At 40.8% G+C, this 16904-nt stretch overlaps 1 protein-coding gene across 1 annotated transcript in view; it reads left to right on the forward strand.

The window, feature by feature from the left end:
* The first annotated feature begins 435 nt into the window (after positions 1-435).
* Positions 436-16904, forward strand: part of HS3ST3A1 (heparan sulfate-glucosamine 3-sulfotransferase 3A1) — a 100169-nt gene continuing 83700 nt past the window's right edge. Inside the window, exon 1 of the mRNA XM_008070556.2 lies at positions 436-1336. Within this exon, the coding sequence (XP_008068747.1) occupies positions 738-1336 (599 nt within the window). The 5' untranslated portion in view covers positions 436-737. The remainder of the gene's footprint in view (positions 1337-16904) is intronic.

The raw sequence follows: 16904 nt of genomic DNA on the forward strand, positions 1-16904 counted from the left end.
CTGACAGGTCCCGCGCAGCCCGGCCCTGCCACGCCGCTCACAGGTGGGATCTGAGAGCAGTTTGGAGCAGGCGGGCGCGCACCCAGAGGGGCGAACGGCTCGGCGCGGGCCTTTCTAACTCTAGCTCGGGCAGAGGGACACGGGGGTACCTCGCTTCCGGACCGAGGAGACCTGAGCCCTGGCAGAAAGAGTGCGTACAGGCGGGCAAGGGGACCGGAGGAAGCCGGGACCGGAGGGCACTGTCGCTGACCGCTGTCGGGAGCGCACGGAGCTCAGCAGCCCCGCAGCCGCGCGTTCCCTCGCCAGGACCGAGCCAGGGATACACGATCGCTGAGCGGAGATCTGCGCGCAGAGCCTCCGGGCCGGTGCCGGGACGCGCGCCTTCGCCACCGTCGCCAAGTCCTGCATTCCGGCGACTCTCGGAGAACTAGGGCGCCGAGCGCTGCCCCGAGGCTCAAGACTTGGGCGAGTCTAAGACGATGGTTTCTTAAGTACGGCACCGCGTCCCCCTTCCCGCCCCCTCGACCGGAGGCAAGGATCCTGCGCGGGGCTCCCGGGGCTCTGTCCCCTCGAGGAGCCCCGGCCGCCGCCTCCCGGAGCAGCTCGGACGGCCGCAGGGGCGCACCGGCGATGGGGCCTCCGTCCAGCACGCAGGCCCGCCTGGGGGATGTTCGGGCACCTGGCGGAGTCCCGGCCTAGCATGGCCCGCGCGCTGCCCGACGTCGCCTCCGGCTAGGATGGCCCCTCCGGGCCCGGCCGGCGCCCTCCCCGCCCCCGCCGAGCCGCTGTCCCGCAGCATCTTCCGGAAGTTCTTGCTGATGCTCTGCTCGCTGCTCACGTCCCTTTACGTCTTCTACTGCCTAGCCGAGCGCTGCCAGACACTGTCGGGCCCCGTCGTGGGGCTGTCCGGCGGCGGCGAGGAGGCGGGGGACCCGGGTCGCGGCGTCCTGGCCGGAGGCCCGCGGGAGCTGGAGATGTGGCCCGCGGCGGCGCAGAGAAAGCGCCTCCTGCAACTGCAGCAGTGGCGGAGGCGCCGGCCGCCTGCGCCGCACGACGACGGCAACGAGGCGGTCTGGGAAGAGGAGACCCCGGGCCTGGCCGGGGGTCCCGGCGGCTCCGGGGCCGGAAGCAGCGTGGCCGAGGCCCCGCCGGGGACCCTGGAGCTGCTCCTGGACGAAGGCAGCAAGCAGCTGCCGCAGGCCATCATCATCGGCGTGAAGAAGGGCGGCACGCGGGCGCTGCTGGAGTTCCTGCGCGTGCACCCCGACGTGCGCGCTGTGGGCGCCGAGCCCCATTTCTTCGACCGCAGCTACGACAAGGGCCTCGCCTGGTACCGGTGAGCGGGCGCGGGCCCAGGCCCCGGCAGTCAGAGCGCGGGGGGGGGGGTGTTGGGTGGGGGAAGACGTGGAGGGGCCCTTGGCGATCCCCAGTTAGCCTCCCCTCCCACTCACGAGTAAGGCAGAGGATCTCCCGAGGTTGTCCTGCAGTTCGGGGGTCTCTTTCCCCACCACGCCTTCTTCCCGGAAATGGGTGTCGAAGAAGGCAGTGGTGGGAGGGAAATTTTGGCCTTAATGGTTTTTTGCACTTGGGAGTCCCTTTCCGCCAAATAGTCAGTCTCCTCTGACTTTCTCCTGTGAAGGTATTCATGTATTTAGTTTTTTTGAAAAAGTCTCTTCCAAATTAGAAACCTGTTCATCAAATGAGTAGGTTACCTCTCCCAAGGAAGCCTGTCTTAATTTCTTCTTTATCTTTAGGGCAGTTCCCCTGTGGTCCACACAGTCTTTGCCATCAGGTATTTATTTACCTCAACCTTTTGCCAGATAGTTGTCCTAGGTGGTAAGTAATACAGAGACTTAGTAAAAGTATCAAGAACCAGAGAATCTACGTAGTTTGGGAAATATATGTCCGAGCAAGGACCAGCCACCAGGCACTGTGTTTTACAGAAGGTTTCCTTGGTAATAACTTTTGTTTGAGGCAAAGAATAGTTTTGTAAAGTGCTTTTGATATTTATAGGGAAAAGTAACTCTTTTTCTCTGGGCTGATGGAAACTTTTCTAAAGATTGCCAAACAATCCTCTTCACAAATAAAGTAGCCAATTAAAAGAAAAAAATAAAAAGAAAAAGGAAAAATGTGCATTGTGAAAAGCCTTGTGAATACAGTTGGTTTAGGAAACAAGCCTAATTTAGACCTTAATCTTAAATTTGCCAGTCTTCTCAAATTCAGACCACCTTTAATAATAAAATCAGCCAAACTCTAATAAATCCTAGTGTAGCCTGGATTTTGTTTGCCATAAAATATTGGTTTTTTTCTTTCCTCCAAGAACTAGGAAAAATCATGTTGCTAATATTTTCCATTTTATATAGTTTATCTTGTTCATAAAATACACATTCCCCTTGTTATTTTAACTGTAACAATGTTACAAAAGTTACAGCACAATTTAGATATATTTCATAAGCCAGTTAAATTAACCATTCATCCTCAACACAGAAATGGACATGATTTGACAAGTTTATTTACTTGAGAGGTCATGCTCACCCTCAGATTGATTTCATGAGACGAATTTACAGTAAATCCACTCATAAGAAAAGGTTTGGTCCTTCAAACATTAAGCACTTTTAAAACAGTAACTTTCCATTTGTTGGAAAGAAAAACAATCAACCTTCCCTTAATATAGATTATATATCATTTAAAATCATCAGCCACTTAAAATATCCCCTTGTGTTTCTGTCATTTATGTTGTATCCTCTGGGAAGTTCTTATAAAAATGACCTGTTGAATCTGGAAACAACAGGTCCTTCTTTTTAGCACAAAGGCAGCTCTGTTTTTTCCATCAAGGACACAAGAAAGAAGTGATTAAAGACCCCTAAAACTCTTATCTATAGCAGTTTGCATTGAATTCAGCCTCGCACTGTGCAATAAGCGAACACATTTCAAACTGACTGTCTGAAACATCTAAGACTACGTAGGGCTCTGAGGTGCTATTAAGCACAGTGAAATATTTAGTACTAAAACCCTTTATTTTCCTTTTGCCATGTAAACTTTATTTCCACAAAGTAAGCTTGTTTCTTCTTATTCAGAAATGAGTATTTGGGAGCACAGTGTATCCATAGACCAGAATCTTATATTCTGAGGACTTTTTCTGAACTCTCATAAGAGAAGGAAGGTTTCAAGGTAACGAGAAACACAAGTATTAAAAAAATAAAGAAAAAAAAGAAAAAGAGTCATAAACTTGTAAGCCACTCTCTCCTTTGGAAACTAGATGCGTGCTGTAAAGTAAATCTCTTCTTAGATTGTTTACTCCAGCAGAAGAGTTCTATAAAGCAATTTATGGTGGTTACAAAAATAACTGCACAGTAGACTTCATGGTTTGGTGAATTTAATTTTCTAAGTGTTGGAGCAATGTCTTTGTTTTACCATTTGCAATGGTATTTTTTTATTGGATGCATAAATTTAAGTTTAACTCAATTACATTGAAAACTCTTATTTAAAAAAAATTCAACCTGTGGAGCCTGTATTATGTGATTATTTAATGAAATTTCCCCACAGTTCTCTTTCATCTTGACTCTGAACTTGGAGTTTGATTTTTTGTGAGAGAGATTGAAGACTTAAACAATGAAAATAAATCTGCCACACAGAATGCCACTTAACTACTATGTGCATTTTAGCTATTTATATTTAGCCAGTATTTTAGAAAAGGGAATTCAGTTAGACCTTCCTGAATCAGCCCAAACTTTGCAATATAGAATTCCTACCATACACTTATGACCACACAAACACACATACATGAACAAAAGTAAAATTCCAATATTTACACCCAGAAGTGAATTATGGAAGAGAGAAATCTGTGTAATATTTTTAGGTGCACACTGACATGGGAGAATGCTAAGATGTGTAGTCTTCTTTTTTTCCCTTCAGTGAAATTGCTTAGTTCGCCATAATAGTTTGTTGTGGGAGTGCCCCCTACTGTCTTCACAAAGGGAGAAATCTGCTGCTATTAGGAAGTTGGAAGAAAATCTCTTGGAGAATGAGTTTGCGAGTTAGAAACACTCCTTGCTGAGATGTTTTGATCAATTTCTCTCTCTGGGAAGAAAATAAAATACTTTGTAAACTTTGTCCCAGTAGTAGAGTAATAAACACTTCCTTTGTTTAAACAAACTTGTAGTAAAGGCTAAGGAAGTGAATTTGCTATTCAAAATCTCTTAAAAGAAAACTCTTCTTATTGATTTAAAATGTCCTAACAGACTTCCTCTAAAGTAAATGAAACAAAGGCAAAATTGTATACACCACGAGGCTTGTTAATGATAGTTTAGGACACTTCATGGAGTTTTCTGGATGTGAAACTTCACCCTGATGGGGTTTAAAAAACATTCCTCATTACTTAATTTAGCAGACATGATATCAGTACAACAAATGTCTGTGGCTTGCGTGTCATGGGAAAGCAATCCTTTGCAATGAATAGTGTCCGTTTCCATTGTATGTGTGGTGGGTTTGCAAAGGAAGTGGAGAATTGTTCCATCAGCTTCAAACATTTAGGTCTTTACTGGAAGTCAAGACCAATTACCTCTACTGTAGTTCCAAAACAGGTGATTATAGAATTTAATAAGAAGGCCCCCCTTCCTGGTTGTTTATATCTGTACCAACTAAAAGGTATGCCTTTTTATTTCTCCTAAGATAAATGGCACCTATTTATAAAGTATTTAAAGTTACGTATATATGTGTGCAGATGTACATGAAGGTTTGACTTCTGTAACATTTCAGTTTCTTATTCTGGTACAAGATAGGAGGTATTCATTATCCAATCTCTTGCACTAGCATGTCTATTTCCCATTTTTAATCTTTAGCAAGTCTATATAATTTCAGAACAAAAGAATGTCATTGGACTCTATGCCATTTTACTTTATGCCATTCAGGAAAATAAAAGATTACTCAGCTTGAAGTCTAGGACTTAGTGTTCCCCTGGCTTCACCAAAATTTGAAAATTTCTGGCCTCTAATGATCATGGCCTTGTGTTTTAAGTCCACTGGAGAGGGCGACTGAACAGAGGCCCTTTTGGTTTCTATGAGGATCGGCATTTTGTAGCAGCTGGGAGCAGCTGCAAAGTACCTCCATGTGCAGTTTCCCACCCTCCTGTGCTGTGCGAGCCCCTTCTGCATGAAGAGTTTGAAATGAAATTCGAGCCAAGGGAGCTCCAGAGTCTGGCCACCCATGCAAGGTCATATGGACTGAAGGCCAAACGCTCTCTGTCCTTAGGGTAGAGGGAGGAACATTGGGAAATGATGAGGTTTGGGAACTGAGTGGGAAGATGTTGCTTTGAACTCCAAGTCTGGAGTAACATGTCTACAGAGGGAGAGAGTATAACTTCTTTTATGCACATAGTTCCCAGGAGCTCCCAGTGACTGGACACTCTCCATCCAGAGAAAGGTTGAGGAGTCCAAATGTCGTCATTCCATTTGCTTATATCTGAACCCTGAACTCATCCCCAATAGACAGCACTGGACATGCACATCAACCAACCTAGCTCCTGGGTGTGTATGTGTGGGTGTGTGTGCTCATACACGTGGATGTGTGTGCAAGAGCATAAACCCAGTAGGTGGAGAAAGTGATGGACTTTATAAGAGTAACATTCTTAAGTGGTTGGGGAATTTCTGAGCAATACTGGACATCCTGGTTAGGGAGCAGGCTTTGGGACTGTCTACAGAGATCATAGTCCAGACATTCAACAACAACAGCAAAACAACAACAAAAACCTGGAAATGGAATACCTTGTATGAGTGAATATTTCTTTATAACGATGACAGACTTTATACTATATTTCCTTATAATGTGCTGACAGACTTTATGTGAGATACCTACGTATCTATGGGTGAAAAGCCACCACGATCTTGTAATCGCCTACCCTTTCCTGAAAATGAAAATGCTCTGGCCAAAATATTTGTTTCCTATAGATAAGTCTGGTGACTGACCAGGAAAGAATAAGTGCCAAGTCTGTGTTTTGGAGGGGTCATTGGAATGAAATAAGCCTGTGCGATTAATGACAACAGAGGCCTACCTTACATAGACCAGATTCTCTCATCATGAGAATAGTGTCACAGAGAAAACAAAATTCCCTGATGCAAACAACGAAAAAAGACTTCATGCCCCTATGAGTCACATTTGAACAATTGCAAATTGTAGTTACCATCAGTCAAATTGTTGGACTCAGTTGAGAACTTGATATCCTTAGCTCCTTTCCTTAGAGAGAGCTATTCCTTAGAGAGAGCTATTCCTCCACCAAGTGATAGTAACTTGACTGATAAAGAGCTTTGTTTGTTGGTATATATTTATGAGTGATATTAAACCCAAGCTTTTAGAAAATTTGTTTCTGCATAAATGATATGTTGCAATTGTGACCATAAGGTTTCTTGTTAAATATATGTCTTTGATATATAATCAAAGGAAATTGCACCAAATAATATTTTTAAATAATATTTTAGCTCCCCCGTCTTTGCATTTATAAAGATGTCTTAAAAAATGCTTGGCAGACACTTTAAAACCTTTGCTAATTTGACACAGTTTTAAAATCTCTATGGGGGATGTTCATGTTTTGAATAAACTTATGTGATGCCAAAATTTAGAAATTGAGGCAATGCTGAGTCAGGAGAATTAACGCATCTCCCCAATTTCTTGCCTTCAGTGATGCAACCCTTAAATTTTTGTGTCAATCTTGTGAATATGACTGTTTATGCATCTAAAAATTTACATTTATTTTAGGATCACTTAAGAATTGTTTTGCAGAAGATCAGATTTGTACTGTTTCAGAAGTTGTCTGATAACAGTAGATGTGAGAAGTGGGAGGAAAAGTGTTTATTAATAATGAAATTTAGTACTTGCCATTAGGAATGCGAGAGACATTCTTGCAAAGGTTTCAACACAAAATTCCATTCACTATCTGTTGAGTGCTGCCTGCTTGGAATGTGACCTGTAGTGCCACCTAGTGGGAGGAGGAGTCAGCAAGGAAGCCCCTAAAGGGAGAAATTTGAAAATCTCATCATGATAGAGACTATTTGCAATCTCAAAAAAAGAAACTACATGAACAACAAAAACCTGTGTTTAGGTAGCACTTAGAGCAAGTATGATCTATCTGGTGCAGATGAGCTGCACTTTGCCTTTTTCAGGCAAGGATAATTCACTTCTTTTAGGCGGGGAGTTTATTCTTCAGAGAGAAATAAAAGAGACTTGATTTCACAATAAACCTGAAAACCAAAATATAAATGATTTATATTAGAAATGCATATGACTGAAAGGAATACCATATGCCCCAGATTACTTTTGTTAGGGTGTTTTGCCTCTGTTTCTGAAAGCCAGCTTCAAATGAAAATACTTCCAGATGATTTTATTTCAACATCAATAATGCAGCCGTATTCTTTCCCCTGTGTGGTACAGCCTCTGGAGGAGGGTCCTGTGATTCTAAACAGAAGCCTGTTTAACCCTCAAGGAGCCTGAGTTATCCTATGGAGGATTCTGCCCACCGCACACAGGACAGTTCCATAGGAAAGTACTTTGAGAGTTTCAACAGGAGAGGCATTCCTGTGTCTGTGGTGTCTGTGGTGCTTCGCCTGTGAGGTAGTTTTCCCCTAAATCCATAACCCCAGTTAAACCATGAGAAAACATGACACAAACATTCTACAGAATACCTCACCAGTGCTCTTCAAAAGTACCAAGATCATCCAAACCAAAGTAAGGCTGTGATCTTTACAGTTTACATTTACATTTACAGTTTACATTTAAAATGTAAATTTTAAATGTAAACTGTCCCAGGTGAAAGGAGCCAAAGGTGAGTCATTACTAGTAAGTAAACATGGGGTGCCCTTGATCAGATCCTGGGATGGAAAAAGGCATTCATGGGAAAATTGAGGAAATGTGGATAATGGGTATAGTTTAGTTAATAGCATTATGTCAAGGTTAATTTATTGGCTTTGATCATTGAACTGTACTAGGTTATGTAAGACAACCTTAGGGGAGTCTGGGTAAAGGATGTATGGGAATTCTCAGTGTCATTTTTTTTTTTTTGCAGTTTTAATATTGAAAAGTATTTCTTTCTTTCTTTCTTTCTTTTTTTTTTGAATCAGAGTCTCTGTTGCCCAGGCTGGAGTGCGGTGGCATGATCGTGGCTCACTGCAACCTCGACAATCATAGTTCACCATAGGCTTTACCTCCTGGTCTCAGGCGATCCTTTTGCCTCAGCCTCTTGAGTAGCTGGGACTATAGGCACACACCACCACACCTGGCTAATTTTTAAAAAAAATTTTTTTGTAGAAATGAGATCTTGCTATGTTGCCTAGATTGGTTATAAACTCCTGGGCTCAACATTCCTCTTGCCTTGGCCTCCCAAAGTGCTGGGGTTATAGGCATGAACCACTGCACCTGGCCCTAAAGATATTCTAAAACCAAAAGTGTAAACAGCAAAGAAGACAGGAGGAGCCTAACAGGTGTCAGAAGATGAGGGTTCATACTGACATACTTTGTGCCAATTCTTTTTTATTCCATGCTTTTTTTTTTCTCTTTTTCCTTCAGAAGGCCCTGGGTTGGGTCTGCCAGCTTCCCCTCCCCTGCCAGCACCTGTTGCTTCCAGACATACCTATCTTTCCCTCAGGTAGTTTCATAATATCATTGGCTCATGGCTTCCTTCCTACTCCCTTGTTTCTGAACCAAGCACAGAGAGTCTTTCTTTCTTTCTTTCTTTTTTTCTTTCTTTCTTTCTCTTTCTTTCTTTCTTTCTTTCTTTCTTTCTTTCTTTCTTTCTTTCTTTCTTTCTTTCTTTCTGTCTTTCTTTCTTTCTTTCTTTCTTTCTTTCTTTCTTTCTTTCTTTCTTTCTTTCTTTCTTTCTTTCTTTCTTCTTTCTTTCTTTCTCTCTCTCTTTTCTATGACTGTGAAAGTGAAGAAGGTGTGAAAGGTCCCCACCCCTGACTGACTCCTTCCTGTGATAAAGAGCAAAAACTCCAATGTAAATCACAGGTCTTTGAGGACACAAAGTACTGAAGAGGAAAATTGATTTGGACTTTTTTTATTTTCTGCCACAAACATAGGGGGAGCAGGTGTTAGAAACCTGGTTATAGGGTAAAGAGATGGGGCCAGGGCTGTGGGCATTCCTTAGGGCTAAGACAAAACAGTTCAGATTTTCCAGGTCAGCGTATATGTTCTGTCTGCTTACTTGACCTGCTTTAACCTTTGATTTAGACACTATGGCTTATGAAACCAGGCATAGAAGCCAAACAGACCTGGAGCAATTCCTGCATTCAAGGAAGAGGCATGAAGAGAGAAAGTTCAACCTCCAGAGTCCTGGAGGACCAGGACCAGGGCATCCTCTGACTATGGGGATTTACCTTACAGGAACTGCTCTGCCGGGGCTGCCGGCATTATCAGACTCAAAGGTCCTGCCTCGGTGGTGTGCCATCATTTTCTGCTTCTGTTTATAAACATGCAGTTGTGTATCTGATAGCTGAGCTTCTGGTCGAATAGAGTAATGAAAATCTCCCTAAAAACATTTCCTTTGATATTTTTAACACATGTAAAAATAGTTCTATTCACATTCGTTTTAACTTAAGCAAAGTAAAACAACACCCACTCCATCTAGAGACTCTTAAGGTGCGAACAGTATTTCCTTTTCATTGTTGATACACATATCTGTATTGGATCAGTTTTTTAAACCTCTTTCGTGCAAGGGACAGGCTGCACATGCTTATGTAGATAAAAATAATTTTTGTGATTTAATACCATTCTCTACTTGTCGTTTGGTATTTTCCCATTTTAGCGGGTATACATATACTTTTCTTCATGCATTTTGAATCTTTTTAAAAATAACACACCTTTTGGATCCTGCAGTGTATCTTTGGTGAAATCTATTATTTTAGATGTAAGGTTATGGTAACTAAATTTGTTGATCCCTCCCTATGTGCTGGATGATTTGCTGCATATAGTTTGAATAATGTTATTAATATGATTAATATTTTAAAGGAGGTCCTATTATGTTCCACATTGTATAGATCAGAAAACAGAGGCTCGGAGAGAAGTAACTCTCCCAAGGTCACAGAGCTAACTACATAGTAGAATTGTTGCTGAATCCAGGTTTGCCCACCTCCAGCAGACTAGTGCTTCACAACCATAATGTTCTCTGGCAGAATTGCCTGTATGTAGTTCCTGCCTAAATAGCAAGCCACCAGTGTCTCAAAGGTGGAGGGGATTGAAAGACTGCCCCATTAATGAGTTGGACATGTTTGATTCTGGTCTTGGATCTTTAGTTAGAAAATTGGGCAGTACATCAAAATATGGTTGAAAAAGTGAATTTTTTATAAAGTACTTAAATATCCATGTGAGTTTATTGATCTATTATGGAATAACTAAAACTATCTCTATTTTTGTCAACTTCTCTCTCTTATTAAAAGAAGTAGTCTAATGTAATCACAGAACATATCCTGTTGAGAATTTTGGGCCATTCAACTGGCATTTTCCCATTTATTTACAAAAATAAACACACACTAAAACCACTCTTAAATAGACCAAATGAGCAAGTTTTCTCCTTCTAAACTGCTGGTTGAGGAAGACAAAATATTCTCAGAAATGTAATCAGAAGGATGTTAACTGCTCCTGGAACTGGAGCAAGGTGAATTGGTGGCCTGTTAGCAGTGGATGGTGTCACCATGCAACCCTAGGGTCCCTTTTGCACTGTAGAGAACCCCCAATCCTGTGCTCTCCCGAAACATTGCTGAGTCACTGCCAGTCTGTCTTTTTTACTCTTCATTTACACCTTTGGATTATGTTAATACCTCCAATGAGAGCACAACCCAATTGTTATCCCAAGCACCACTCTATCTTCATTATTATTGTTATTAATAGCCTTTGTCTAATTGATTTCCTGCCAGCTGGTCATTATTAGCAACAAGCCATTACTGGAGTGGTCAGGCCATTAGCCACATAAGACATGACTGTTGATTTGAACTTCCTTTAGTGCCAGTAAGATTGAATCATAAACAGATAGGATGTTGGAGGTAGGAGGTATCTTAAAGATTGTCTTTTCCATAGGCAGAAACAGAAGTGCCATGCTGAAAGTTAAGCTAAAAGACATGAACTCAGGGTTTCTAATTCCAAGGGTATAATTCCGAAGAATGCAAGTGGGAAACAATTGCATGCCCCAAAATATAAAAATTTAGTTTTGGAGAATTTGTAGCAATGACAAAAATATCCCTTGAATGGAACCCATCTCATAGCATTTTTTTTTCTTTGCCCGGAGGTTAATTAGAGCAATTAATTGAACTGGATCAGTTGTCAATTCATCTTTAAATTTCTGTTTTTTTGTACTGGATGTTTTCTGCAGTATTTTGATGCTTATAGATATGAGGACCTAGCTAGTATGATTGGTTTTTGGATTCTGAAAAGTAATTTGTGTTTTATGGCCATTGCCTGCTTGTAAAAGATTAGTAGGAGAAATCCGAGTACAGACAGGAAAAAGTTTGCTTTTTCTCTCTTGAGTGTTCAGAGAAGGAAGTAATCAATCAAATTATGGGAATAAAATTTCTTTTCCCGTTTTCAGAGTTCTTACTTGGATTAGAGCTCTCCTTTCACTAGAAAATATCAAAGTTGCCAAGATGGTTTGAATGACAAAGTCAGAAATGATGTGTTTGTTACGGTCATAAATCTTTGCAGATTCTCATTAAGTTCAGGTATTTAACAAAAGGAGCAGGATTTAGCTGCAACTAAAGTTACATTCTCAGAGCTAACTGCTCCTCTCATCACCTTTCTTAACTGAAGCCATGTTTGCTCTAACTTCATGTTTTGAGAAGTTCTGGCTGGGGGAACACGAAGCAGCGATGCAGTGATTTCATTTCATAAACAAGGCTTTTCACAAAGTAAACAAAAACTTGCATCTGTTTTTCTTTTTTTAAATTTCCTGGTAAACTCTATTTATTCTTGTAGTTTCTTTTATCAAATGTTAATGGGTTTTCTTTCTTTTCTTTTGCTTTTTTTTTTTTTTTTTTTTAATAAAAACCCCTTGCTTTTCTTTCTAATGAGGTCTTACTCTTTCTTCTTGGTGTAGGGGGCCTTTGGATTGCAACAATATCTGCTTAAAAAGTCTTTCCCCAAAGCCAGAGGGCCTACCAGAATACCCTGCTAGGGTTTAATGATGGAAAGAAAACAGATTGGATCTGTTTTATATTTATATGGGGAGAGATCACGGGGAGCTAATGCTTGTGATGAAAATTCTTGGGATTTTCAGGTGCATTTGCCCTGTGGCAAAGGGTGGCAAGTTGGAGAACAGGTCTTGTAAAAACCATTTCTCTGCTTCAACTGATTGTTACCAAGGAAGAAAGTGGATTCTTATGGCCATGCCCTCAGACTTTTCCAAAGAAACTTGAAATATTGAGTTTTTTAAACATATTGGAGAATAATTCACATATTAAAAACCAAAACCAAAACAAACAAAAGTCTTCATGGAGGAGCAATTCAGTCTCAACTGAGGTGAATGACTTTTCGTTTACAACCTATGATGTAGGGTGAAGATTAGAGTTAGACAATACACAGCTGGTGTGGACCAAGAGTTATTCCAACTGTGAGTTACAAGACATGCATGTATGCTAAAATTTATCATTGAAAAAAATGGAACTGTTTATAAAATGAACTAAATAGGACAAAATAAGAGAGTAGATCCCGTGTAGTAAACAAGGCAAGTATTATGATGACAAACTTGGCTCTGTTTGTTATTTGCTTATTTAGACAAGTATGTGCAGAAATAATTGGATGTAAAATGTATTTGTTACAGTGGATCTCAAAAGAAAAAGAAAGTTTGAAAAACACTGACGGGTGTACACAGAAGTCATGTTTAAAAAGATTAAAGTGAGACTGGCACGGTGACTCACACCTGCTATCATAGCGTTTTGGGAAGCTGAGGTGGAAGGATTGCTTGAGACCAGGAGTTTGAGACCACAGCCTGGGCAACATAGCAAGACCTCATCTCTACAAATAAATTTAAAAATTAGCTGAGTATGGTGGGGTGCCTCTAGTCCTAGCTACCTGGGAGGCTGAGGTGGGAAGATGGCTTCAGTCCAGGAGTTAGGAACTGTAGTGAGCTATGATTGTGCACAGAGCAAGACCCTGTTTCTTGAAAATTAATTAATCAATTAATTAGTTAATCAAAATAAAAAGAAGCCAAAATGAGTATGTTCAGGTTCCCTAGAAACACTAAGTGTGAGTGTTCTCTGCTATGAATTCTAAACTTCAGTGTTCAATCTTATATTCCCAAGCTTTGAACTGTACTTACCTTTCACATAATAGAGTCCACTATGAGGTTTTTTTTCTACCGCAGCCTCGACCTGCTGGGCTCCGGCAATCCTTCCACCTCAACCTTCCAAGTAGCTGGAACTACAGGCGCACGTACCACGCCCGGCTGATTTTTGATTTATTGTAGAGATGGCCAGGTTGCCCAGGTGGGTCTCGAACCCGCGGGCTCAGGCAATCCACTCACCTCAGCCTCCCAAGGTGCGGGATTACAGGCTGAGACACTATGAGTTTAATGAAAAACATTTTTAAGTGACCCCTTAGGCTAGGGGGCAGCACTTTTTTTTCCCCTAGAGAAAGAAAGATAGTAAATACTCTAAGCTTTGTGGGCTATGTGGTCTTTGTCACAACCACCCAACTCTGCTTTTGTAGCATGGAAGCAACCATAGACACTATGGAAATGAATGAGTGTGGCTCTGTTCCAATAAAACTTTATTGACTAAAACTGCAAAGCCACTGGCTATAATTTGCAGTCTTCTTGGCTAAGCTAAAGGCTTCAAACATCACATGTGCTCTGCCCTTATTTACTTGTCACTCTCAGGTGAGTACCCACAACTAACATTATTGATAATATTAGTAAGGCATAATGTGGGTGATTAACCTCCCACTCAATGGGAAATAACAGAACTTCCTGTGACTGGGTGAGAATAAAAGGCCGTCCATCCTAGAACTACATGTCACGTGATCTGTATGCTTGAAATATGCAGAGTTGTTTGGGATAATGATATTTTCTAGAAATGTGATTTTTATGCTCAACTGCAAGCATTCTGTTTTGAAAGAGTCATCTTACTAACAACTATCAAAGTAGTGACCAGTCTTTTTTTTAAAGCTTAATAATTGGTTTTTGATGTTTCATTGACTTTGTACTTGAGTGTTTTTAGTTTATAAATCTCCTTCTCTCCTTTTTTTCTTCTTTTTAAATTCCTGGGCATCATGTAAAGCGTTCAGAAGGAGTAATAGAGGACACAGTATACTCATACTGTGGTCATACTCATTGTCACCTAACCTCTGTACTGAGAAACAATCCCACAATGATGTTTTATTCACCATTCTGTCTCTACAGGAGAAAAGTGAGACATCAAGTTGGGAAGAAAAGACTCTTGAAGATTATTAAATAACATATTTAAGAAGTATGGAATTATTCTAGTTTAGCACAGTCTAACAGAAATATAATGGGAACCATATATGCAATTTTCAACTTTCTAGTAGCCACCTTGAAAAGATAAGAACAAAGGGGTGAAATTAATTTTAGCAATTATAATTTAAACCAACATCTAAAATATTATCATTTCAACATGTAATCAAACTAAAACATTATTAGTGAAATATCTTGCAAATTTTTATGCTAGTATTCAAAAATCTAGTTAGTAATTTACATTTGGGGCCCATCTCAATTTGCATTAGCTACATTTCAAGAACTCAATAACCTCATGAGTGGCTACCACGTTGGCAGCTCTGCAGGAAGGTCTGGGGAGAAGGTATCGAGAGCTTTCAGTGGGAGACTGATGAAGTGGGAGACTGGTTCTCTGTGAAGACCTAATCCTCAGTAGCATATGCATGCATGCTCAGGTAGGTGTTTGTTAAAGAATCTAGAGGACAGATGATGGAGGTATAAAATGGGAGCAGGGTACTGTGCATGGGAAGTGGGGGAAAGATTTGCTAGACATTTTGGTGGTAGGAATTATAACACTGAGTGGCATGCTAGGGCTGAGGGCAGGGAGAGGACTGGAATACTATCTGAATATGTATTAGTAACTCTAACTGTGTTAAGGAACGCAGACAGGGGAATAACAGGCATCCAGGGAAGTGCTCAGGGTAAGCTGGTGTTCACAAGTAAGTTAGATTTGGGAGTCTCCCCAGGACATGATTGTGGGGTTCTGCCAGTTGGTATTACAGCCAAGATGTGAAAGTGTTTAGCACAGTACAAGGAGAGGATGGAAAGCAAGCAGGACCAGGAAGGTATGTTTATATTTTAGCCCCAAAGAAAGGGTTTCTGTAGTTCATGCCATGCATGCAGAAGTGTTTAGAAGGGGCTGCACTTATGTCTATGATTTACTTTGAAACACATTTTTTAAAAAGATGGATTGATGGATGGATAGAGGAATGGCGCTTCATCATGGTTTCTCTCACCAACATTGAAATCTTTTAAAAAGTTTCAACTATTGGCTATTTTTTCATCAGTGACATGATGAATAGATATGTGGCAATACAAGTACAGAAAAATGTATATTTAGAACATAGTTGGAAGGTAAATGGATGTTTGTTGCAAAATTTTTCAAATTCTTTCTGTATTTAAACTTTTAATAATAAAATAGTGGTGAGGGGATGGTTTCAAGGTCAGTGATATCAAATACTGCAGAAAGATTGAGCAGAGGTTTGAGAGTATTTGCCTTGTCAGGAAGTTGTTGGTGACTTTGAAACCAGGTGGGTTTTTGAGGTATGACAGAAACCAGGCAGCATGCGTTTTGTTGATGAGTAAACAGAAATGCAATCAGAAGACAAAAAGCATGTAATGAACTTCATTCATGTAGCTGTCTAGCCTATGCTGTTTCTTTCCTAGACTTGAGTCGTGTAATGATACCCTGATACTTGCTTTGTGACCATTATGGCTAGTCATCCATGTAAATAAAAGTTCCCTTGATGAAAGGAGGAATGAAAATATGTTTAGTGTGCTTTTATTCTGGTTGCTGCATTATATATCCTGGGTCTGCACTGCTGTGGTTATGCATAGTGACTTGATCAAAGGTTTTTTTATCAGACGGTTTTAGCTAAGTCTGGCTGCCTTTGTTTCTTTCTTGCTTGCTTCCTTGTCTCCTTCCTTTTTAATTTTTTCCTTTTCCTTTTTTGAAATTGCAGATTGTACTCTTTGGATGGATGCTTATGGTTACCACCATTAATTATTAAATACATGTAGCCGTGTAGCATCTGATATGCCTGTTTTTTTTTTAATTTGGCAAAAGCATAGTGACTGTTTTTCAAGGCAGCATTTGTACCTGCTTATTCTAAACTTTATTACAAGTGTGAAAAGAGAGACACATCTGCTGTGAGAATCTGCATCTTTTTGAACACTTGCTTGAAAGTTCCATGAGAGAATGAAGGCGTTCATCATGGTTTCTCTCACCAACATTGAAATCTTTTAAAAAGTTTCAACTATTGGCTATTTTTTCATCAGTGACATATTCTTTTTCTTTTAAAGATGTGGGGTAAAATTCAGGGTTAGGTACATATGTGGTCATCATACAGGTGAAGTTTGGGCTTCTCTTTGGTGTCCACTTCACCTGGTTTGAGATCGAGTACTTTTATTGATGTTGTGTGCACCCCACCCCCCAGCAGTGTCCCACTACTGCCAATCCCTTTCTTGTAGTATTATAAGTGTTTAGGGTCCACTTATAAGTGAGTACATGTGGTACTCAGATATTTGTTTCTGTGATAGATCACTGAGTATTATAGGCTTTAAATTCATCTAAGTTGCTGCAAAGTCCATAATTTTATTTTTCTTTATGGCTGCGTAATATTCCACCATGTATATATACCACATTTTCTTTATCCAGTCCACTTTTGATGGGCAACAGGGTTGGTTCCAAATTTTGCTTTTG

Source organism: Carlito syrichta, unplaced genomic scaffold (assembly GCF_000164805.1).
Source record: "Carlito syrichta isolate Samal-C Ts95f unplaced genomic scaffold, Tarsius_syrichta-2.0.1 Scaffold313563, whole genome shotgun sequence".
Lineage (NCBI taxonomy): Eukaryota > Metazoa > Chordata > Mammalia > Primates > Tarsiidae > Carlito > Carlito syrichta.